The 25,937-nt window shown below is 36.3% G+C and overlaps 1 protein-coding gene across 4 annotated transcripts in view; it reads left to right on the top strand.

The window, feature by feature from the left end:
• The window catches only part of LOC122787538 (multidrug and toxin extrusion protein 1-like), a 677,270-nt gene that overhangs the window by 582,155 nt on the left and 69,178 nt on the right, over positions 1–25,937 (top strand). For all 4 annotated transcript variants that reach the window (XM_044054307.1, XM_044054306.1, XM_044054309.1 and 1 more), the window contains exon 14: positions 15,904–16,036. In XM_044054307.1, the coding sequence (XP_043910242.1) occupies positions 15,904–16,036 (133 nt within the window). The remainder of the gene's footprint in view (positions 1–15,903; positions 16,037–25,937) is intronic.

Genomic DNA, 25,937 nt, shown 5'->3' with positions numbered 1-25,937 from the left:
TTTGGATAGTGGGAAGAATAAAACAATTATGTACTATCATATCCCCTACATTGTCCCTTTTTATAGGTTACTAATGGTATATTATTAACCAAATTACTAAAATCTTTTTGATTCACTAAAATAATATTTCAATAAATCAACTGCTTTATCATTAAATATACTATATGTAATCACAAAATAAATACTTCTCCTATTTCTATTAGTAAATCTATTATTACTCCCATCCCAAATTTTATTATTTTTTATTTGTATACCATTCTTATTTCCATTCATCAATTTCTCAAATGCCTTCACTACCAAATTTTTCCTATACCCTCTTCTAATAGACATATCAGTTGTTTTTTGGGCTTCCATATAAAGATTCTGCTCACCATCACAAAGTTTACGGAGACGTAATAACTTTCCATAGGCAAAGAAGAAATCAAATTAGGAGGGTGACAACTACTCCCATATAAATATTGCCCACCTGTCACTCTCCCTCTTCTAACTTTAAATCTAAAAAGGAACTATTTTTCCAATTTGTAAAACTTTAAATTCAAAATCATATCTATTATTCTGTTAGTCATTAATAAAACTATCTACTTCATTACCTCCATTATAAATAAATATCAAATCATCAATATATCTAAAATATTTAAGAAAATACTTGTTCTTAAAACTATGTCCATATAAATATCTTATCTCAAACAATCCCATGACTAAATTGGCATACATAGGGGCATAAGGGGCTTCCATGGCCATACCCTGCACTTCCTGCACTTAATGATAAAATTCATTATTAAAAGTAAAAATAAATATATTAGTAAGACAGAAATATAACACTTCTATCACATAATTAGAAACAGAACTTTCTTCTAAAAATAATTTAATGCTTCCACAGCATGAGCATGTTTGATATTTGTATATAAGCTCTTAACAGCAAGGATCACCCAATATATTCCACCAGTCCATTTAAGTCCTTCTATCTTGTTAAAAAATCAGTAGTATCCTTAATAAATTAAGGCAATTTCACACATAAGGGAAAATAATCACGTAAAAAGACACTTTTGTTATGTAAAACATATCTATTAGCTGAAGTAAATGAATGACCTGGAAGATCAACCAAATTTTTATGTATTTTGGTAAACAGTAAAAAGTAGCTATACTTCAACCCTGTACATTAAATTTATTAATAACATCTTCTTTGTTAAAATAACCTAACCCATAACCTTTTTCTAATAATTTACAATACTGTTTAACAGCTTCCTCATATATTTCCTTATTTTTTTTGTATGTAGGCTGATTTTCTAGATGCAAGTAACACATATGTAAATATTGTTAATAATGCACCAATGCTGTTATTACCTTTATCAGATAGCTTAAAATTAAATTCCTATTATTGCTTAAATCTTTTAATGCTGCCCATTCATTTTTAGTTAAATTATATTGAATATTATACTTATCAGTTGTAAAATTATGAAAGGCTTACTCAATTACAAAGGTAAACATTACAGAAATTTGTTTAACATATTCATTAGAAAAAGGAGGTATTTAACTACTTTTATATTTAACCCTTGAAGTATCTAATAAACAATAAGCCTTAATTTCATCTATATCAGAGGTGCAGGAATAAAGACTATCATCCATACTGCAAGTATCATTAAATCTATCATCAAAGCCAGCTTCATTCAAATGATCATCATTAGTTTGTAAAAAATTATACAGTAAATGTAGCTTACCTACTAACTTAAGAATATCACTTTGAGCATATATAGATGAGGTAAAACTGTTGGTATAAACTTGAGTTCCAAATTCAAAACAGACAAATCTTCATCAGTCAACTGTTAAATTAATTACCATAGAATGTGGAAATAGTCCAACTGTATTAAAACATGAACTGCTTTCATTAATGACTTCACTGCCATCTTCCCTGTTTAAAGTTCCAGTACTGTTGTCCTTCAGTTACATTACTGTGTTCATTCCTTTCACATTTTTTATCAAAATGTGTGGTAGATTTGCTTTTAACAGTTGGATTTCAAAGTTGTAATTCCAAGTTTGCTGGTTCCTGTGCTACTGGGTATGGAGGAAAGGAAGCTTCATCACTATCCCACTCTGTTGTATAACCAGTACCTTCTGAGGAAACAAAAGAGACTCCATGTTGTTTCTTGCTACTCACGTTATGGTGTACACCCATTCTTGCTGATTCTTCATCTGACTGGTTCTCCACAAAAAAGTGCTGCCCTGATTATAATCTCAGACATCTTATTGTAATTGTCTTTTTCTCTCAACTAAATCAGCTTCACAATTTTTCAATTTATCATTAATGTCCAGCATGTTAGCAGTCAAATGTGATCTGCTCATTTGTCTTTCCAATTCTAAGTGAAGAGACCATATTTATTTTCTGATCTTACGCTGTTTTTCATATCACATTCAATCAGTATATTAACCTATTCCATAGAAAAGCAATGTGCAGCTGCTACCCATCACACCTGAATTTACTTATCATTCTTATCTTTAAGATCGAAAGGTGTACTGAGACTTTTAAAATTATGAAGTCCTCTGGTGTAATGCCCAACTCCACATACCTTTTCAAACTTAAAATATTAAAATTTTCATTGGTTTCTTTAATCATCAGTCTTTCTGACTTGTTGAACATTTCCTGCAGCTCAGACATTAAATTTGCAACAGCTCGATGAAGCACCAAGCAAAAAGGATTATTAATATGGCCATTTCTTCTTCCACAAATATATCCCAAAACTGAGGCAATGTATTTGCATTATGTTCTTCAACAAGTGAAAATAAACTATCCATATGTTGCTGAGGAGTTACACCAACTTCATTATGAAATATGCCAGGAATATTAAATGAAGCATCAGGAGACATTAAAAAATACCACCAAAAACAAAAAATATAAAATATATAATCACAAAACTACTAATCCTTATAAAAGTAATTTTATTACCTCTAGCACCTCAGCAAAAGCCTTTACAGAGTAAAAACAAGAACAACACATAACTATCCCTTTCATATCAAAAAGCTAAAAACAATTAAGCAATTCCACATTCATTACAATCAATTGAATAATTGAAACAATTAATTAAAGCAAATACTGCCAGTTACATTCTGTATTCAAAACAATTGGTGATAGTGTTATACTATATATTGTTTCCTTATACAACAATTTTTCTCTAAGCAAGTTATCCTCATCAAACTTAACCCCACTTGTTCTAAAGCCATACCCTTTAATAATAAAGCATTGCTTTGATAGCACTGTTTCAAATCCATATCAACTGAACTTTCTACCTTTAATATCACTGATATGTTCCTGCAGTCTGCATTTAAAAGCTCACTTCCTTTTCCCAATATAAAATAAATTGTTTTTATCTTTTTGATGTAAAATTGATGATTATATGTTGTTCTTGTTTTTACTTGGTAAAGGCTTTTGCTGAGGTGCTAGAGGTAATAAAATTGCTTTTCATAAAGGTCAGTAGTTTTGTGGTTATAGATAAATAATGATGGGGGTAGTGGGCACCCCTGATGATTTCCTCTATACAACTGAAATCTATCTGGCAATGTAGATGCTAACTTCAACTGTGCCCCAGCTCTGTAATATATGTTTTGTAGAAGCAAAAATACCTCCCTTCTAGAATTCCACTTTAGTCAGAATTCTGGAAAAAGGTACAATTAACTTTTTCAAATGATTTTTCAGAGTCAAGACCTGACAATATTAGTGGGATTTAATTATTTTGCACTCTATGTAGAGTCACATTTGTTTGTATTATGTTATCAGATATCCTTCTCTCTGGAACAAAATTACACTGATTGGGTTGAATTAACTCAGGTAAAACATGGGCTAATTTGCTTGCTAAAACAATCAGAGTTTGTAATCATGATTTAGTACCAGTACATTGGTCTATAAAAAGAGGAGTGAGTGTTTTTCCCCTGTTTATATATGACTGATACCACCACCAGCTTCCAGTAGAGGATCCCCACCCTGTAAATCTCTATTCATTAATGTCAACCAAATTATTTTAATTTCCCTTTCTTGCAGTAGCTAAACTTAAATGGTTAGGCCCTCTGAACTGGGGATTTCCCTCATTTCTGTTTTTTATAGCTGTGTCCAGTTCCTCATCTGTTATTGGCCTAAGTAATGCATGACCCTTTTCATAGATTATGGTCTGATGGTCAATCTCCTCAATGAATTCTTCCATTTGCCTTCCACCCTTTTTATAGATTATGGTCTGAAGGTCAATCCCCTCAATGAATTCTTCTTAATCCTGATGTAGTTGTGTCCTGAGAATACAGTTTAGTGTAGAATTCTTGAAAGATATTCAATAGTCTCTTTGGGTTCCTAGTTCTCACATCTGAAACATTACATGAATTTATGAAACCATTGTTTGGACTTCTTGTAGTCTGAGATTTGTTGCTAAATAATCTTGTATTGTTAGGGGAAGTCACGGTTTTAAACACCAAATTGGCATCCAGATATTAGCCTCTCTCAAAATTTTGTTGTTGAGTTAAAGATTCCTTACATATCTGATATTATCTAATCACATCAAAAGTCTCTGCATAATTCCTGGCCAACTCTTATTAAAGGGCAATTGCAAATTTAGCTGCCATGTCCTAAAATCTTGCTTTGAACGTATCCCAATTTCACATATTTTGCTTACCCACCTATTCTAGCAGATATTGTTAATTGTACAATGGAGGTTTATGTCCTTGGAGTGGATATTAGTTGAACTGTTTAGTTTATGTAGGTGACGTACGTCAAAATGTGTGTGTGTGTGGGGGGTCATAGTAGAAATCATTAAGCAAATATTTTATCCCAGGAGCTTGTAAGAGACTGTGTAGAAGAACAGAGGATGTTCTTCGTATTTCCCTGTTGCAGTCATCACATTTGGGTTATCCCTGCCAGGGTAGTCCTCAGCTGGCCCAAATACCAGAGACTTAGTATTTCTGCATCGGTTGCTGTCACTTGAGGACTGACGTCAGGTCGTCAGTGGTATAAAGTAAGGCAGCTGATGCTATTACATCAGTCTTTCTTGCCGTGGAGCCTGAAGCAGAAGCAGTTCGCACGAGTGCCGGTCGGCCGCTACCTGAGTTTTTATTTCCGAATTGAAGTTGAAGTCTTCTAAAGCTAAGTACTCCTTTGAGGATCCTTTTTTCTTGCACTAACTGATGTCAGAAAAAGTTAATAATTGTCTCGCCTATGGAAAGCAAATACCAGACCAAGACTTCCACTCTTACTGCATCACTTGTCTAGGCCCAGACCACGACATCCCCCATTGTCGCTTCTGTGCTTTGTTTAATGCCAGAACTATCCGTCATTGGGCCCTTATTGTAGCCAGATATTTTTGTTTATAGTCCTTGAATTACGATATGGCTTCGGTAAGCCATCCAACAGCAGATCTTCCGAAAAAAATGTAAATATATAAATAGAGACAGACCGCACAGGTCCAAAAATTCTGACGATGCTTCCGTTAAGCTAGTCGTCAGTTCTCCAATACTCAGTGAGGCATTTTCACAACCCCTAAAACCCGTTTCAGTTGATTTGCAGGCCGCTACCGAGACTCTTTTGGAGTATGCCGCAAAACTCTTCTTCGTCTAAGGATCCTGTGGTTGTCTCTACATTGAATGGGTCCAGAGCCGCTGAGCAGGCACCGGCTTCCGAGGAAGTCCTTCGCACCACTGAATCTCGACATAAACCGACATCTTCTTTCACGATTACTGTTCTTTCAAAAACAACCGAGTTCCTTAGGCCCAGGGTTCGAACTACACCCAAGAAACCGACTACCCACTCTCAGGTGCCAGCTACCCTGCCTCAGTCTCAAATGCTTAAAATGGTGGAAGACCTTATCATGCTTATCAGGGGAAGCCAAGCTACCCCCTTGAAAAGGAAAAGGGATCTGTTCCCAGTAGTTTTGTCTGAACAAGAGTCTGATGTATCTGACTATGAAGACATGCAACCTCTCTCCACTTATGAGGATTTTGATGCAGAGGAATCCATTCGTTCAGCCTCTCCCTCAGAGGATGTTTCCTTTGGGGAAACCCTGCATACTTTAAGGGAGCATTTCCAATGAGAGAGTCAGGACTACCCTCAGTCTAAAAAGAGATTCAGGGAATTCCTAGACCTTCCGCAACACAGACCCTTGGCCATCCCCCAAGTCCTGGATGTGGTGGATGATTTTTTCCTTGAATCCAGCTTGACTCCTGACACCCTACCTCCTCCTCCCAGAAAACCAGACAGGTACTACAGAATCCCTGTCTCACACAAATATCCTTTTAAAAATCCTACAGCTGACCCTGAGGTCATTTTTCAAGGGTCTAAAGGGATTAAAGCAACCTCTGCTAAGAATCCCACCCCCTCAGACAGGGATTCCCAAGCTTTAGACAGATTGGGCAAAAAAGTATACACTTCAGCAACTCTTGTCATCAGGGCACTAAATTGTCAATTCCATATGCTTAAATATCAGCAACATACCTTGGAACTCCTTAAACAAAAAATGTTTTCCTTTCCTGCTTGGGCAGAATCTAAAGATTTACAAGACTTAATGCATTCTGCAAGTCAAGTAACTTAACACACTTTGCACTGAGGTTTTGATGGCCTAGAAGCTTCTTGCAGGGCAGCAGTCACTGGATCTGTCATTAGAAGACATGCATGGCTTAAGGAACAGTCCCTGCCAGACCATGTCAAACCTAAATTGTTGTATGCCCACTTGCACAAAGATAACTTATTTGGCACTAAGGCAGAAGAGGTCTTAAAAAAGATGGAAGAAAAAGCAAAATCTATGCAAACAGTTAAAGATTTCTTACAGGTCCAGCCCCCTAGGCTCAGCAGGCATTGTCCCTCCAAGCACTGGTCCTTTCCTGCTCTGAGTAAACAGGCCCAGCCTAGGCCCCGTGGAAGCAGACCCCCTCCAAACAGCAGTTCCAGGGAATGCAGAGATCTAAGCAGTGGACTACCTCCACTTCAAAACCAGGGAGTTCTAAACCACCCCCTTATGGTAAGAACTCACAATGACTCACCTCCTCCCAACCTTCTCTCCGCCCATCTTCACTTGCCCCTAGGAGGAAAACTCTCCTTTCACTCAAACACCTGGGCCACCATTACCAAGGACCAACGGGTTCTGAACATTGTGTCTCAGGTATACAACTTCTTCTTCCACACCCTTCTAACCCCAAAAGGGTTCCCAGATCTACCACCAAATCAGTGGGCAGATGCTCAAAAGCAAATCCATTCCCTGCTCTCTTTGAAGGCAGTAGAGCAAGTTCCTGCAGAACAGATAGGGCAAGGATTCTACTTCAGACTTTTTCTGGTGCCCAGAAAAGAGGGCACCTGGCGCCCCATCCTCAGTCTATCCATTCTAAACACCTTCCTGGTGATCCCAAAATTCAAAATGCTCACCCTCCAGCAGCTGTTGCCCATGCTGTCCAAGGAGGCCTGGCTAGACAGCCTGGATCTAAAAGAGGCCTACCTCCACATTCCTATCAGGGAATCATGCAGAAAACTATCTCCATTTCAGGGCAGGATCTCAACACTTTCAGTTCTCTGCGCTTCCCTTTGGCTTATCTACTGCTCCCAGAGTTTTCACAAAATGCCTGGCTCCGGCCATTGCCTTTTGCAGACAAAGAATTATTCAAGTTTATCCCTACTTAGACTACTGCCTTATTCAGGCAGACAGCCAGGAAAAGCTGCTCAAGCACCTGGCCTTTGTAAAGAACCTACTAACCTCCCTAGGGTACACAATCAATGAAAAGAAATCAAAGCAGGTGCCCACCCAAATGATGATCTTCCTGAGAGCAAGTCTGGACACAGCATCCCAGATGGCATACCTTATACCAGAGAAACAAATCTTCCTGTCAGCCTACTTCTCTCTACTGGCCACCAGGCCCCAGCTTTCTGCAAGGAAAATCTTGCAAACTCTGGGGTTCATGGCATCTTGCATACTCCTCATTCCATATCCCAGACTCCATATGAAGAAACTTCAGTGGTACCTAAAGAGCCTTTGGTGTCAACACTCTCAAGACCTGGAAACTCTTCTACCTATAATTCCTTACCTCAGGAAGGAATTTCTTTGGTGGACAACAGCATGGTCCCACAACAAGGGACTGCCTTCTCTCCCCACACCCCGCCACCCAGACCCTCACCACAGACACATCAGACTACGCTTGGGGTGCACACCTGGATGGCAGGTGCATACAGGGTCAATGCAGCCCACAGCAAATCCCCCTGAACATCAGTCAAAAAGAGATGATGGCTGTGCAGCACACCTTGATAGCTTTCAAGCCCCTTCTCTCTCCAGGGGTTCTCCTGATCAAAACAGACAACAGCACTGTGATATGGTACATCAACAAGTAGGGAGGGACTCACTCCTACCCTCTATGCAGGCTGGCCATGACCCTTTGGCTCACAGCCTCTTCCATGCAACTACACCTGTTAGCACAATACCTACCAGGCTCTCTCAACTCCCTGACAGACCAATTAAACAGAAACCTTCTGGACCCACTCGAGTGGCAGCTCAACAGAAGTACCTTCACCCTAATAACTCAGAAATGGAGAACCCCGAAGGTGACCTCTTTGCCTCCCACACCAACCATCAGCTCATCAAATTCTGCACCAGGGAGCATCACTGCATGGCTTGGAAAGTGGATGCCCTGTCCTTCCCCTGGGTCAGCCTCTTGGTCTATGCTTTTCCTCCCCTTCCTCCCATCCCGAGGGTACTGCTCAAAATAAGGGAGGGAAAATCATGGACCATTCTTATAGCTCCAGACTGGCATGGACAGCACTTGTACCCCTTGCTGCACAGACTGTCCCCACTGCCTCTATGGCATCTTCCTCAAATTCTAAACCTCCTAACCCGGGGGAAGGGGAATTCATGCATCCCCAATTGCAGACTCTCAATTTGGCAGCTTGCTTATTCTTTAACCCTAAACAAATCTGCCATACTCAGTAAACAGGTTCTGGATGTTATCCATGAGGCCAGACTCCCTAGCACCAGAAAGTCGTATGCAGATAAATGGAAAAGGTTTTGCACCTGGATCTAGGCTAAGGGGGGCCAATACGGCACAGCCCTCCATCCCTTTCATGCTGGATTACTTAGCTGACCTACTACATAGTGGTCTCTCTTTCCCCTCTATAAAAATTCATGCCTCTGCTATTTCTGCTCATTTTCCCACTGAGCAGCCCCTTTTCTCACACCCTTTGATCAAACAGTTCCTCAGAGGGGCTAGCAACTTGAGGACCCCCAGAAGGGCACCAACACTGGCTTGGAACCTTATCTTTGTCTTGAAAAAGCTCACCCTGTCTCCTTTCGAACCAGCTTCTTCTGCATAGCTAACATTTCTCTCCTGGAAGACAGCCTTCCTTCTGGCCATCACTTCAGCCAGAAGAGTCTCTGAGCTGCAAGCACTCATGGCTGTGGAACCCTTCATCATCTTCCATGCAGACCAGATATCCCTCAGCACTAACCCTTCCTTCATGCCTAAGGTGGTGTTTAGCGTGACTCTCAACTAATCCATTCATTTGCCCACCTTCTTTCCTAATTCCCAGAACAAGGGGGGAATGATTCTTCACTCTCTAGATGTGCACAAACAGCTCAGATACTATCTGGGCAGGACTAAATCCTTTAGAAAGTCTGATCAATTGCTGGTTAACTTTGCTACCGGGGCAGAAGGCAAAGCCATCTCCAAGCAAACCATTTCCAAATGGATAGCACACTGCATACATTTCTGCTACAAACAGCATGGTAAGCCTCCCCCAAGAGGGTCAGGACACACTCCACCAGAGCAGCATCCACCTCTGCAGCTTTCCTCAGAGGAGTCCCCACCAGGAACATCCTGGAGGCTGCCACCTGGACATCTGTTCACACTTTCACCAAGCATTACCACCTGCTTCTCTTCTCCAAATCCAGGGCAGGGTTTGCCTCTGCAGTCTTGCAGGCATCCTAGCCAGCCCCTAGCTTCCTTGACTGCTCCACCCATTTTCTCGGCTTTGAGAATCTACCTAAATATGATGACTGCAACAGTGAAATACGAAGAACATAGTACAGTTGTGTGCACTTACCCTAAATGTAGATGTTCGAGTGTAACTGTACTTTTTAGTCTGCACAAGAAACATAAGCAGCTTAAACCTGACCGTTTTCCAGTTAGTCATCTTTGAAGCCTTTCAAGTTGAACAAGGTGCTTAGAAAGAGGTACATTTCAAAGGGGGTATTATATTTGATAATAAGTCTGATGAGGGAGATGTAAAGGGAGGACTAGGACATGCTTGGACCTAAAAGACATGGCATGATAGATAAAGTGTGTGAAGCAGAAGGACTTTTTAACCATAGCCGAGACATGGTTGTTAAAAGAGTTCATTGTCTATGTGACACCCAGATCTCTAATAATGGAGTCATAAGAAGAATACTAGTGACAGCATAAGAGGAATGGATATGGGTCTTATTGAAGGTAACTGTGCTACACGTCTTGGCATATAGGATAATCCCATGATTGGCACAGCATTAAAAGGTGTGATTTGGGCTTTGTTGGAAAGTTTGGGCACCAAGGTACAAAACTCCTACAAAACAAAACTGCTACAAATCCAGAGACCCTATCCCAATCACTGAAGCCGCAACATACCTTACTCCAGTGCCAACATCTGCAGTTAAAAATATCTATTCTCCCTGAGGCTATCAACAACTGCCTCTGACTCAATTCTGCCTGAGTACCTCAAACTCACTGCAGATAGCCTTTCATAACCTGTCTCAATTCTAATAAACCACTATATCCAAGAAAAATACATCCCCACTTCATGGAAAAAACTCCTATGTAATACCCCTCTATAAAAACAGTTCATAAACAGAACTCAGAAACTATAGACCAATCACCATTGTCTCACTCTTGCCCAAAATCTTGGAAAGACATATTCGTACTCAACTTACAACATACATTACTTCCCATAAACAGCATGGTTTGAGACGCAATCGCAGTACAGCCAGTGTCCTTCTAATGTTAACAGATATAATAAATCACAATAGAAATTCAGGTCTTCTAACCTCAGCCCTGTTTTTGGATGTACCAAAGGAATTCAGCATATTCAGTCTTCAAATCCTCCTAACTAAACTCTCATCCAGTGGGCTATCACTCTGCTAACTTTACCAGCTTCTTACTAATAGGCTCCATGTGAAGTGGCAAGATGATGTCTCCTCTTTTTTTTCTATATGTGTTAGGAGTTCCATAAGGCTCTATCCTAGGATCACTACTGTTTATTAACACATTAGTCAAAGATTCCACCATAGAACAATGCACTGCTGGACAGTACCCATGCTTCAATCACGTCACCCAGAAATCCTACTCTTCTCATGCTTAGAAGTTTGGCTTGATAACTCACAACTCTTCCTGAACCCTAAAATACTAAACAGCTACTATTGTTCACCCCAACTCTATCTTCTCCCAAAAAGCTACCTTTAATATATTGTCCTCCAACAAGACCAATATAGAACTGGTATTCTACACCAAACTACTGAGTGTGATTAAAGGTAACCACCTGAAATTTGATTTCCACCTTCAGCAAGCCATAAAGAAAACACAACAAAAGCTAGGCTACCTCTATAAGGTAAATATCTACCTTACTGACTCTGCTAACAAAACATAGTCACTTTTTTCTACTCCCTACTTTTTTATATGCCTCTCCTATCCTAACCCATCTCAATTCCTTTTGTTCAGCCAAACTAAAGGAGTATTACAGTAAAGCAGGCAAATTTGCAACCAACCAACAATATACATCACATCACTGCCTCTGTCTAAAACAATTAAACTGCCTGGAACTAACTCTTTATTGTACTCACAATTAATTACAATCTTAAAACTAATGCAACCCCCTGAAAAATTCCATTCTCTTCAGTCTATTATTCAATCTTTCTCAACTAAGAGACCTCTACACTCCATTGACAAATCATTACTCTCCTTAACTAAACCAGACAGTAACTCAGGATGCTCCCTGTATTCACATTGCATTGCAAACAACTGGAATGCCATCACACCCCACTTAAGAACACTATGCAACATAGAAGACTAAGCAGAAACTGAAACAATGCCTGATAGACAAATGTCTCTACAACTACACCACCCCTAGTTGAACTGGTACTAATATAACTATATGACTTTGTGCCATAAGTCTCTACCGCACAAAATTTAACGTACTGTTATCACAAGTATACCCGCCTGTATCATCTTGTCTCCTTTATTTTTCCTGCACTTCCTCCCCTCCTTCCTTCTTTGGACTACTGTAACTCTGTATCTTATTTCTCTGTATCCTAGATTTTGAACAAGTCTTTATAGTAACAACAATTATTGTGTAAAACCTGGTAGTCTGTGCATATTGATGAAATTGTACTGCATATACCTCCTTGTATTTAAGATATATATATATATATATATATATATATATATATATATATATGTATGTATATATATATATATATATATATATATATATATATATATATATATGGGTACATGTCAGTACATCGACAAGTTAGAAGATCGACATCCACTTCACCGACACATGAAATAATCAACACCGCAAATCACGGACATTTAACAGGTAAGAAGTTTAAATTTCGCTAATCATGCCTACCATGTTTTAGTAAGTGTGGCAGTGTTATGCATGTGTGGTAGGCATGATTAGCGAAATTTAAACTTCTTACCTGTTAAATGTCCGTGATTTGCGGTGTCGATTATTTCATGTGTCGGTGAAGTGGATGTCGATCTTCTAACTTGTCGATGTACTGACATGTACCCATATATATATATATATATATATATATATATGGTTCTACCTCACATAAACGAAACACCAAAACACTGACAACGCAATCACCGAAACCACATAACCGACAGTACAAAAACACGAAATCCCACATGCCCGACAACGAAATAACCGACGGTACACAAACACGAAACCTCATACACTTCACACACCACAATCAACAAACAAAACACATTCCCCATCCAAAACCACATACACAACACAAGCACACCAAAATCCCTACAAACCCACACTAAACCTCACATACACAACTACCTACAACCCTAACCCAAACCCTAACCCTAAGGTCCGTCACTACCGCACACTTACCTGACCCGCTCCCTAACCCTAACTCACTTATCCCTACCTAACCAAAACACAATCACTACCGCACACTTACCTGACCCGCTCCCTAACCCTAACTCACTTATCCTGCCCCTAACCCAAACACAATCACTACCGCATACTTACCTGACCGCTCCTAACCCTAACTCACTTATCCGCCCTAACTTAAACACAATCACTACCGCACACTTACCTGACCGCTCCTAACCCTAACTCACTTAACCCACCCTATCCACACTTACCTTTTTCGCCCTAACATCCGTCACTACCGCATACTTACACAGCCTTTTCCCATTTCGGCATCCTCGGCATCGGTGCTTTCACCGTCAGGTCGGTCTTCTGCTTGTCGATCTTCTAGGTCCCGTCGAGTCGGTCTTTTGCGCTGTCGATCTTCTGGGGCTCGCGATTTCCCTGTCGATGTTCCGGCGTGTCGTTGAAGTGGGGTAGAACCATATATATATATATATATATATATATATATATATATATATATATATATATATATATATATATATATATATATATATTCATATTCAGACCATGCAGCTGTTATTTTTAATCAAAACTATTTGCAAATGATGTAACTGATATCAAGGATATCTAAATAATGGAACTGTTGCTCATGAATGAAACTGACTATAAATGAAGCAATGTAAATGACGTAGCAGTGACATCATGGTTGATGTCTGTATATTGAGCTTTTCTCCCTGGGCCACCAGTGAAAAAGGTCCCTGCTCAGCCATACCTTCCTGATAAACAAATGCCTTACATTAAATAATAAATAAATGATGAAAATTGACAGGACTCTGTTTACAGTTGTCCACTAACTTGGCTATCCATAGAATTTGGAAACCCAGTTTTGCCATGCCAGATAGGAGAAAAATCCAAAACTAAACCATATGGAACACTATTAGTAATGTTTCTACAGCTAGAGGAAATACCCCTACATGGTCTGTGTAAGTTTGGGCCATAGCAGTTAGCAGCTGATAGAAGAGAGTTTGCTTATGTTGCCCAAGAGGGAAATTTTGTGATTGACCATGTAAAATGCTCTAGAGAAATCAATAAAGAGATTCCCCTTATCAACTTTAATTGCAGTATACTTAAGTGCATCGGCAAGTGCAGTTTGGGTAGTGTGCCTGAAATAAAAATCTCACCGGTGAAGGAAAGTAGTCAGCTGGGTGTGAACAATCCTGTCTAGGGTTTTGGACAGGGGACTGAGTTTGAATATGTGTGAAGAATTTTCATGTTTGCAGTTGTCACCACCTTTGTGCAGTAAGATTAGTTTTGAGTACTTCCATATGGTAGGGAAGCACTCTTCCCTAATGCTTCTTTTGATGAGTAGTGTTAGCAAAACAGTTCAGGAAGGTTAGTGGAATATTGTGCATGGAAGGTTCTCCATGTGGTTTAAGCATATGGGGTATTGTTGTTATTTCACTAATGGTTAAGGTTGTAAAGGAGCAGTGGTGGTTATTGTAGAAGTAGTACTGGGTGGAATGCTATCAGTGAGTGCAGGTTTAGCTGTGTATGTGTCGATGATTACCTTGAAGTAATTTGCAAAGACATCTATGGCATACACTAATTGTAGGGGATAGTCATCTTACTCTTTGCCTTTGCCAGTCACTTTTGTCAGACTGGATTGTTTGTGTTGATTCCCTGGAACTTGAAGAAGTGTTTTTCTTTCACTAGTCTTAGTTGTTTCTGGCATTTATTTTTGAGTTCCATATAAAATAATGAATAGCAGATTTCAAGATTTTTATATGATTTCCAAGTTGAGTCCCAGACCTTCATAATATTTCTTGCTACAGTGTTTATCCTGAGAAGTGATGTGTTTCTGACTCTGTCTGCCTTAGACTTGAGCATCAGGTGTTTAAAGGGTCTATCCTTTTAGTCTGCAGCTGGCATGTTTTGGCCAGTGATTTAGTGGTACATATTCGATGGACACAGACCTGGCTAATACATATATAAAATCACATGATAACTGCCAATTGACCAAATCAAAATAAAAAAAAAATATATCATCAGTACAAGAGTGGTTTGTCTTACCCTCTGTATTATATATGATCAGTGCCTCACATAAACTGAAAGTTAGCAAAATAACAATAACATCAGTCAAACATATCATATCAGTCTGCCAGATGAGCATCTGCTTAAGCATACAGTACTTTGCCTCACCAGTCAATGGGTGGGATCTCAATATAAAGCTAAGCACAGGACACTGTCACTAACTGTTAGTACAGCCTAGAAATCAACACTTTTAGATGTATACTCGGGGGTAAAATGCACTAAGACTGGCTTGAAAACAGGATGTCATGGTAGTAGTAGATAGATAGCAGGTGAGAGAAGTGGAAGCAATAACACACCTTCTTACCTGAAACCAGTAAAGTTGTCACAAGCAAACTGATCTCATCTGAATTTTTTTCTCTTTCTGTTTGTTTTTTAACATATTTCTTCCTGACTTTAGTCCTTTGTAGTTGGTCACAGATATCTTTGTGGAAAAGGAGACAAGCAGTTATCTTCATGGCCTCCTGTACTGGCATTTTGTACCAGCTGGTAACAGGTTGTAATGGCCCACTGTGTGACCTTCAGTTTCAGTAAGAGTGGATTTGTATTCTATCACAAAAGTGCAGGATTTAAGTACATATAAGAGCATATAATCACAGACACACATAATGGTAGCAGTGTATTATGCATATATGTCCTTAGTAAATTTCTTGAGTAATGTGAAGATTTGGCAGGCATGGTGACATAATATTTCAGGACCACCTCTCATAACCTGCCTTTTTTTATAGTGTGTAAGCGGTGGGATCCTCAGAGGCTGTGGAAGACAGAAGATTGGTGCAATCTGTGTCATCATTGGATATTATGGAATTGGCTTACCTATAGGCATCTCTCTCATGTTTGCAGCCAAGCTTCATATTATAGGTAAGACTGCATTATAGTAAACAGAAGTCTGGAAACTGACAGAAGTTTTAAGGTATCTTTATTAAATCACATTTGCAATGGTGGCATAGCTACATATACATTAATGGCAAAGAAAGCAAACCATAATGATATTTATCATTGATATCATGCAGAATACATTTTAAACAATAATCATTCACTCCAACATTACATAATTTGATAAATTCCTGTTACTCCTCCTCTACCTGAACATTATTCATTATGTATTGTTGCAACACATCCCATTTCTTTCTATGTACTTTGCTCCTTCCATTTTATAAAGATCCCATCTCCAGTTCTTTTGTTTCCTGTATAGTAGTCTGCGCTTCAGTTACAGCTGGTTTAGATTTTGACTTCTGTTTTTCTATTAATTGTTTTTTGAGGCAGCCAGTAAAATTAAACTTAGTAAGGTCTTACTGTATCTATATCTAGGCAATTCAGAGCCTGGGTCCCATATCAAAAGAATAATTTCCTTAGTTATAACCATTTGCTCACCCAACATCTGAGAAAAGTTGTTGGAAGTGAGTTTTTAAAACATGCCAACTTGTTACATTCCACAAAAACATGTTCCCAGTTGCTTCTTACTTTGCTAAAACACCAACAGCATTTGCTATTTACCAGAGGAAAAATACTCTTGATGTCTGTGTGGGGTGTAAAAATGTTTATACAAACACTTTCAAGCAAAAATCCTAAACCTTCTGGACGTTGTTGCATACTAAGTAGCCATACAGATGTCATCCCTTTGTTTCTTTGTTAAGTTGTATTTCCTTTCTTTCTTTCCTCTGATTGATTTTTATAATTATCATGCAATATTTTATATCCCCTACTAAGTATCCCTTTCATAATAGCAGCTTCTGTTCTAGACTCAACTAAAAACTCTTCCACTTTCACTTAGCATTCATCTATCCCTTTCTCTTAGCCTATAATCTGATAGTAATCCTTGGTAGTGAAAGCAGTTGTTAACCTGCAGTCAATACTTTTATTTGGCCTCATCCTACTCTGTTACCTTTCCTCTCTAATTATTTGCTCTCAGTACATTGGGTCCTTTGCTAATTTTCTCCAGTGAATTCCAGCCCCGTCTTGCTTCTTTTGTATACCCTTATTGGGAAAATCTTCTTTCTTCATTTCCATGTTGGCTTAGTTTTTAGACTACTTTCTGCTGTTTAATATTCTGAATAGTTATTGTTTTTCTCCTTAAGGACCTGCATCCAAAGTCATACTTTTCCTTATTTCTTGAACCTCTGTCCCCATTTCAGCATTATCCCTTTCTACTTTGATTTATAACTTTCTGATTGTGTTATGAATTAACTGCATAGCTGTAAAGTAGCCCTTCAAATCAAGTAATCCTAAACCACCTTGTTCTATGCGAAAAATCAGCTTAACACAATTAACTCTTGCCCATTTTCCCATCCAACTATATTAATTCAACTCTTTATTAATTATCATCTACAACTTCTCCTCTAGTTGATAAAAATATGCCTGACCTATATATAAAACTAAAGGACTAAAGACATTGTCAGTTTGTGTATCATAATATCCACATCCATAATCAAGACCTTCCAGTTGTTCAATTTCCATATTATATTTTTGTCTCTTCCCATATATCCTTTGCTGTCATAACAGTATCCTTTTTAATCCAAACACCCAGTTACTGCTTCTTATAATGTCCCCAAAAATAAAGGTATTGCTAAATGTTACACAACAACAGAATGTCCTTTTCTAGATTTTTCAAGTTCAAAGTAATATACTCTGCAAATGAAGATAATTTTTCCTTTATTACTGTAGCATTTATATCTTCAAATCTCAGAGTTCCTTCTTTTATTTGCCAGTGTCTCTAAACATAAAGCAAATAACAAAGGGAATAAAGGATACCAATGCCTTGTTCCTCCCCGCGGTTGAGTGGCGTTCAAAAGACATGCATAAATGGGCATGCCTTTGTTGAAGGTTGGGCATCAGGCTGGCAACTCTGCACCTTGAAAATCTACTGCCAATCATTAGCAGACCAGAGTTCCGCTGTGGCGACCCCTAACCAGGAAAAGCCAAAAGAAGAAGAAGAATGCCTTGTTCCTGTGTTCAAACACAGCTTGCCAGAGAGGAGCTCTCCCACCTTAATTCTTGCCCTTGACCTTTCATATAGCCTCCTAATTAACCCTATTTTCTGTCAGGGAGTGTAAATGCTGCTATTGCCCTACTCATAAAATTCCATCTGACTCTATCAAATGCTTTTTCTGCATCAAGACCTACTAACAATAGTGACATTTCTTACATTCTTCTTTTGGATCATCATTGTTTGATTAATATCGTCAAATATTTGCCTCCTAGCCACAAAACAACACTGATCTGCAACTATCAATTTTGGAAACACCTTTGCCATTCTCTTAGCTAGTATAGACATAAACACTTTATAATCATGGTTTAACATTGAAACGAGTCTGTATGAATCTGGGCCTGAATGGATTTATCCTCTTTGGGTAATACAGCCACCACAGCCTACTTCCAAGAAGGTGTTTGTATCCTCCTTTTAAAATACTGTTAAGCAAAAACTTCTAGAGATTTTAAATTTTTTTCCTTTCCAGCTTCCACATGAATACCATCTGTTCCTGGAGACTTCCCTCTTGATTATACATCACCATTTTTATCTCACATCTTCTTATCTTAGCTGTTAAGTATTGATCCTCATCTTCCTTTAACCTTGACATAATTACGTTTTCCATAAATATTTCCATTTACACCTTTTTTGGTTTCTATATTACTCTGCTTTATACATATTTTTATGAAATTTCCAAATATCTCCAATACTTCTGCAGGCTTGTTAGTTTTCCTGTTATAGGCTTCCTAAGTTTGGGGACAACCCTTTCTACTTTCTTTTTCCTAAGTCGTTCTGCTAAACGTTTTTGTGCTCTGGTGTTATCGAAAAAAAGTTGCTTAAAATTAATTCAGAGCTTTTGTTAGATCTATAAAATATGTGTGTGTCTTTTAGCCTGATAAATATATATGTGCATCAATTTCCCTTTTGTATTCTAGTTTAATATGATAAGATTACCTGTTGCCTTTAGGTTTGCAGATATCTTTACCTCTTCATGTCCTACTCTGTTATACTTATTTATTTAGAGATCTAGTTATAATAATGTTGACTGGGCAAATAATTTAGGAATTTGTAATGGGTGGTTTGTACTACTATTACATAAACAGGTATATAATATACTATTTGTTGGATTATTTAATATTTGTGATTAATAGAAGAGGATTATTAAACTTTTATGTAATAACATATGAATACATTTAAATGGTAAAATATATAACTAAATTACTAGTCTCTTACTATTTTTGACCTATATGTACTATTATATTATTTGTAAGTCACAGTAGCTTTTGACTAGCTTTTATGAATTTTTTAGGTGTTAATAGATAGAGCGATAGTGTATTAGTTTGTCTATTTGATAGACAAACTCAGAACTTTGGTATCCATGGTAGGTTGTGTTTTATTAGCAACATATAGAGTTATAGTTGTAGGATTGTCTTTGTTTTTGTTATTAATGAGTTTTAGTAGTTTAGTCGTAGAAAGGAAAAATTACAAAAATATGGAATGTTATGATAGTGCTGGAGGAATGCATTAGAGTCTTATGTAAATTAAATGACTATGGTGGATAAATGTGTCATATTATCTTTTAAAAGAAATCTTTTTAAATACACCGTATGGATAGTTTTAATGTATTATCTATTAATGTAAATGGATTAAATAATGGCAACAAATGAAAAACATTAACAAGATATCCAAAATTAAATAGAGGAGACATTATATTCTTGCAAGATACTCACTTGATAGATAAATGTCTGCAATATTTAAATAACTTAGATTATGAATTATCATATGCTTCTTTTAACAAAAAGAGGAGAAGAACTGCTGTACTTTGGAGAAAATCTACTGTAATGCCTAATGTCATGGAATCCATTAATGATCTCAAAGGAATTTATACATTTGTAATAATTAAATATAATGGTAAACTCTAACACTAGCTAATTTTCTGTATTCCTGGAATAGGTGCAAGAGTGGCTAAAGATCACTTAAACTTACTACAGAGTCATTGGAAGGGTAGTTTAATTTTAGCAGTGGATTTTAACTGCATATCTAGTATAGCATATACAAGTGAACAGAAGAAATCTAAAATACTGACATCAGCTAAAGCACTAAATAGATGGATTAGTAATTGTAACTTAGTTGACTCAATAGTAAAAGCAAAATATAGGCCATTGTTCTTCACTCACTATTGTTATGCACACAGGACACAAACTGGAATTAAAAGGATTTATACCTCTATAGATTTACTTATTAAAGTGAATTATTTTAAAACTATTCCTTGTCCTTTATCAGATCATAATGCACTAAGTATAAAATAGTAATGTATATAAGGAAATTTCAGATTATTTATAGAATCACAGTATATATGATGAAATTAAAAAAATTGAAGAGTTACCTTAAAAACAAATCAAATTTGTTTTATCTTTGAATGATAATGGTCAGGTTAGTAAAGTCATACTGTGGGGCCCCTTAAAAATGCATATTAAAGATAGAATGAGAAGATGATCTAGTAATAAAATGAAAGCGTTGGATAAAGAGTTGTTAGAAATACAAGATGAAATGCACAAAGTAAGGTTTGAACAACAAAGAATTTATATAATATTGAAGTAATTCAAAATTAATGACAAAATATCAGTTTTAACACATAAAGTGGAGATAGCTTTAGAAAAAATGAGATTGCACAGTTATGCAATGACTTCAGAAAATCTACATAGCTAATAGAAGTAAGTTATTAAGCAAAATGGGGCAAATCAATAATATCTAAAATCCTCACACTAATAAGTTTACTTCAGACATAGAGGAAATGTTTAATATTTTTTTAAAAATTTCAAGGAGTATCTTAGTAAAAATTAAATAATAATTCTGATGATTACAAAATTGACAGTTATTTAAAGAAAAATGTGACCAGTAAATGTAATGACCAACAAATATCTCTGTTGAATAAGCCTATTACCCTGATAGAAGTTAAAGAAGTTTAAAAAAGGGAAGATGATAAAGCTCCAGGGTTAGATGATTTAAGTTTGGAATTATATAGTCTGCTTCCATTAAATATTTTAGAATTATTAAGAAATGGTTTCAGGATAATTCAGAGTGACAAAATATTTTCTCCCTCATGGAAATTTTCTGTTGTCTCACTTATACTTATACAAGGAAAGGATAATAAATTAGTTTCCTCGTATAGATCTAGTTCATTATTAAATGTAGATTATAAAATATTTACTTCCATATTCACTACAAGATTAAGAGACATAGTAGATTAATTAATAAAGATCAAACAGTATTTATAGTCAATAGATTATCATACAATAATATAAAAAGAGTAGTAACCATGTTAGAGTTAGCAAAAGGAATTAGTAATTAGTTTAAATATTGAGAGAGCGTTTGATTCTATAGATTGGAACTTCTTGTTTAAAACTTTAGAAGCATTTGCATTTCCAGAACAGTATATTGGAATATTTAAAAAAAACTGTCTAGAGACTCCAAAGCATATGTTAAAATTGGATCTTACATTTCTCAAGGATTCACTTTAAACAAAGGCACAAAGCAAGGATGTCCCTTGTCCCCTCTACTACTTACATTAATTATCGACCCCTTAACTAATAGCATAAAAAGCAATGAAAAAATTGATGGATTCTCAATTAACAGAGATTGTCAATCTAAAATACAGCTTTTTGCAGAAGATATTTTACTAATTATAGGAGATTTAAATTATTCAATCAAAGAAATAAATGAGGACATTGAACAGTTTCAAGAAGTATAGTTGCTGAAATGTAATAATAAAACCAAAACTTCAGTGTTAAATCAATAAATAGAGAGTAAGTTTAAAGATAAATATAAATGTAGTGGGGAAGAAAAAGAACTAAAATATTTATGAATAAAAATCTGTCAAGATATAAGTAAGGTTATTAACAATAATTTTGAAAAAGCAGTTGAAGTGTTACTGCATATTAAAAAATGGAATGCATGTTTTGTTTTACTTTTGAGGATAGGTAAATTCTTGAAAATGTCGAGTTGCAAAACAGTGAGATGGAAATGACAAAAGTTTGCATTCATGAATGTCCAGATCGTCGTACGTTTTCACCAAGAAAAATGTGGTGAACTTTTCCCTTTTCTCCATGTAGTGTGATTTCTTAGTTGGTATATTTAGTTGGGAGGTGTGGGGGCAAAGCCCCACCCCACTTGGGTGGATTTTATTTGCTTTGGTTTGTTGTTTTAAGTTTTGCTGGCCAATTGTTCCTTACTTGAGGAAAATTTATGACAATCTGGACATTCGTGAATATAAACTTTTGACATTTTCATCTTGCCGTTTTGCAACTCGACTTTATGGTAATTCATTACTCTTTCCACGGGTAAGTAACCACTAGGCCAAAACCTCAAGGAGAGCAGACTGCACCATCTACAACCTACCCAGGTGGGGGGCTATGCCCCCCACACCCCCAATGTGTGGGGCTGTGCCCCAACACCCCCTGACTAAATATACCAACTCCAGGATCACACTACAGTGGGAGAAAATGGGAAATCTCCCCTTACTGGCCCAGTGTGTATGTGTATGTGTATTTGTGTGCATTAATATCTGACAAAAAAATTTTAAAGAAAATGAAAAAAAATTTAGTTTCATTCATATGCTATCCTAAAAATGCCAAGAACTGGTGATAAAAATCATATACAATTATGGGAGTATGGTGGTATTAGCTTCCCAGATGTAAAATCTTTTTCTGTTGCTGCAAGTTTTAACTCTGTTATACTCTGTGTAGACTCAACTTACACTAGTCAATGGAAAACCATCCAGGAGTAGATTATACTACATTCTTATAAGTTTATTAAATATGATAAATTAGAAAATATAATAATCCCTTCATCTGGTTAATAAAACTTACCTTAGAAAGAAATTTATTTCAATCTTTAGACTCTGCATATATGAAATAATTTCTTAAAATAGTTAAGGCATATGCTTTTAAAACTCCATTAATATCAAAATGGAAATGTTTGTGTTTTCGCATTGCACACACCTCTATAATTAAGGAAACTCAGAACTATGTTAAAATGAATTTACTAAAAAGGAATGGATTAGTATTATGGTCTGATTGCTTTGAAAAAGGAAAAGCTAAGTCCCCAGAATACTTAACAAAATAATACAAGTTAGTTGAATCTGCCAGTCAAGTTAATATTGTCCATCAGTAAGAAATTAAATGAATTTGTGGATAATATGAGTAAAGAGGAACAGAACACTATTCCACCATTATATGAATATACGAATGCTATTATCAAAGGTAGATTGACCTACAAAGGCAACTTGTCCAAGTTATACAAGCTAATTATAAACTTTTTAGATAGCAGTTGATTGAGTATCTCAGTAGATGGTAAGAACAAAACCGTTTTACTTAATGATGATGACATGATATCCATCAACTAGATGCTATAGAAAGGGCATCATCACTTATGAGCTTATTAGTATTTTATATGTATTTATACTTATTTATACATTTTCTATTCAATTAAATGTGATTATATTGATTGTATTGATAGTGCATTATGAATACAAATAATTATATGAAATATCTGTATATAACAGCTTATAAAACAGTTGAAGATTCATCATAAATAGTAAATGTCATAATATGCTGCTGATAAACCATTTAATTGGTTTCTAGTTTGAACCAATTGAATAATTAAAGTTTTTTAATTTAATTGGGAGTGATATAAAAGGATGTTAAGAGCACCTGTATAATGAATCTGAAGAAGCGTGTCTTTTTGTAACAATTAAAGTGTGGATTTTTACGTGGTGGCTTGACTCCATTTCTTACATTCCTGCTACCTTTTTACTTAAATCAGTTAGTAAAACTTTTTCAAGTTTATACTGGAAAGTTTTATGTGGAAATATATACATAGAATGTTTGTTACTCTCTATAATATCTCTATTTTTAGTAAAATGGCTTCTTCAATTTGTTGGAGATCTAGTATAGATGTAAAAGCTGATTGGATACACGTCTATGGATTGTGAAAAATTAAATGTATATTGGAAAGAGATAAGTAAGTTTTTAAGGGGTTATGGTCTGATAATTGTTCTTTAACTAGATCTGTAATACTAATAAATGTTCCACTTCCTGTACTGTAGAAGCCAAAGAGCAAAAAATGTTTTGGGCTGTCTTGGCTCCTATGTTGAAAGAATTTTTAAATTTAATAGCACTAATATGTAAAACTGAAAAAGAAACAATCAGAATAAGATCTATAAATCATACTAAGACTTTTAGTGGTTGGGATATTCATGAAATGTTGCTACTGAAATACCAAGACTCTTAATGTGTTAACTGTATAAGATTGTCTTGATGATTCAATATATTCCTACCATTGTATAACAATATGTAATGTTGAAATTCTTCTTTTCTGTGTATATATTGTGAATATGTTAAATTAATAATTTTCTTTAAAAATAGTTGCTTAACAGCAACCTTCTAAATACATATTATCCAAATACACCCTAATTCGCCATTTAACATTCTGCAGATGCTCTTTTTGTTGTGTGAGATTCCCATTATTCTGCAATACTTTAACCTTTGTCTAAATAATTCCTATTACTTCTTTGTCATATCTCCTAAGCTCTTGCCTTTGCCCTGTTTTAATCACCATTTTCATTTTACCCAACTCACTAGCTATTCCTTCTGAAGAAATGTCTGTCTTTCCTAACAGCACTCAAATCATTTCTACTACCCATCTCTTAAATTCTTTTCTTTTTAACAGGTAAGTAGAAAATTGTTAGCGTTTAATTTTTATTTAATTACTTTACATTCATATCTTAGTTTTTATCAGTGCATAATCTGAAATAGTAATTTGATATGCATCAAAGCTTCAATTAAATGCATAGGCTCTTGTGAAATGCAACTTCTATCCAGTCTGGCTCAGTTATTGTACCTTGGGGGAGTAAAGTGTAAATTCTGAGTTCCTACTATCAAATTGACATCTTCCATACCAAATGTTCTCATATATTTATTCAGAAATCTGCCCTTTTTTATAATTTCTCCTTCTAGGTCCCACTGACACATCCTCTTGATTGCAAATCAAGTTTTAGTCCCCATATATAAATAGTATTCCCCTTTGAAAGATGATTATTTCTCCCAAAACTTTCTTAAGCTCCATAATAGCAGGTTTTGGCAGAATATAAATGCATGCCAATATAATTACCCTGCCCTGTCAGTAGACCCTTACTATCACAAATCTACCATTATTACCTTTTCTCTCCTCTTCTGTCAATATTAGTGTCCTTTATCAATCAAAAATTACTACTCCTCTTTTCGTTTGCCCCTGATATTCTGCTGAACGCCCACCCTTAAATCCTTTGTCCCAATTCACATTCTCATTTATATCCAAATGTGTCTGTTACAACATTATTATTTGCATCCTACATTTCTTAATGTAATTCAATACTTTTTTTCTTTTTGCTATACCTGTAAGGCCATTTATATTCCATGATAATATGGGCAGAGTAGTCATTATGATAGAAAGCTGCTACTCCCCCCTATTATACATGACAGTTCTTTTGAATGTGTATTTCCAACTTTTGGTTTAAAGGCACAACCAAATGTTTGGAAAGTTGATCTATTATGCAGTTACTTCTTTTCATCTCCATTTGAACTTATGTCACATTAAGACTTTTTCTTCAGTGAAAACACAAAAATTAAATACATTTTCAGAACCCTCATCCTTATTTAACTTAAAAAACTTGCAAGATATGTACATTGTCAGCAAACGAAATTTACCCCTGTAGATAGGAGCATTTGTCCCAAATTGACAACTGCACCTGCAGGC

This window comes from Protopterus annectens, chromosome 13.part0, assembly GCF_019279795.1.
Source record: "Protopterus annectens isolate FY-2018-M chromosome 13.part0, PAN1.0, whole genome shotgun sequence".
NCBI lineage: Eukaryota > Metazoa > Chordata > Ceratodontiformes > Protopteridae > Protopterus > Protopterus annectens.
The sequence above is the reverse complement of the archived record's forward strand: the minus strand, read 5'-3'. Positions and strand labels throughout refer to the sequence as shown.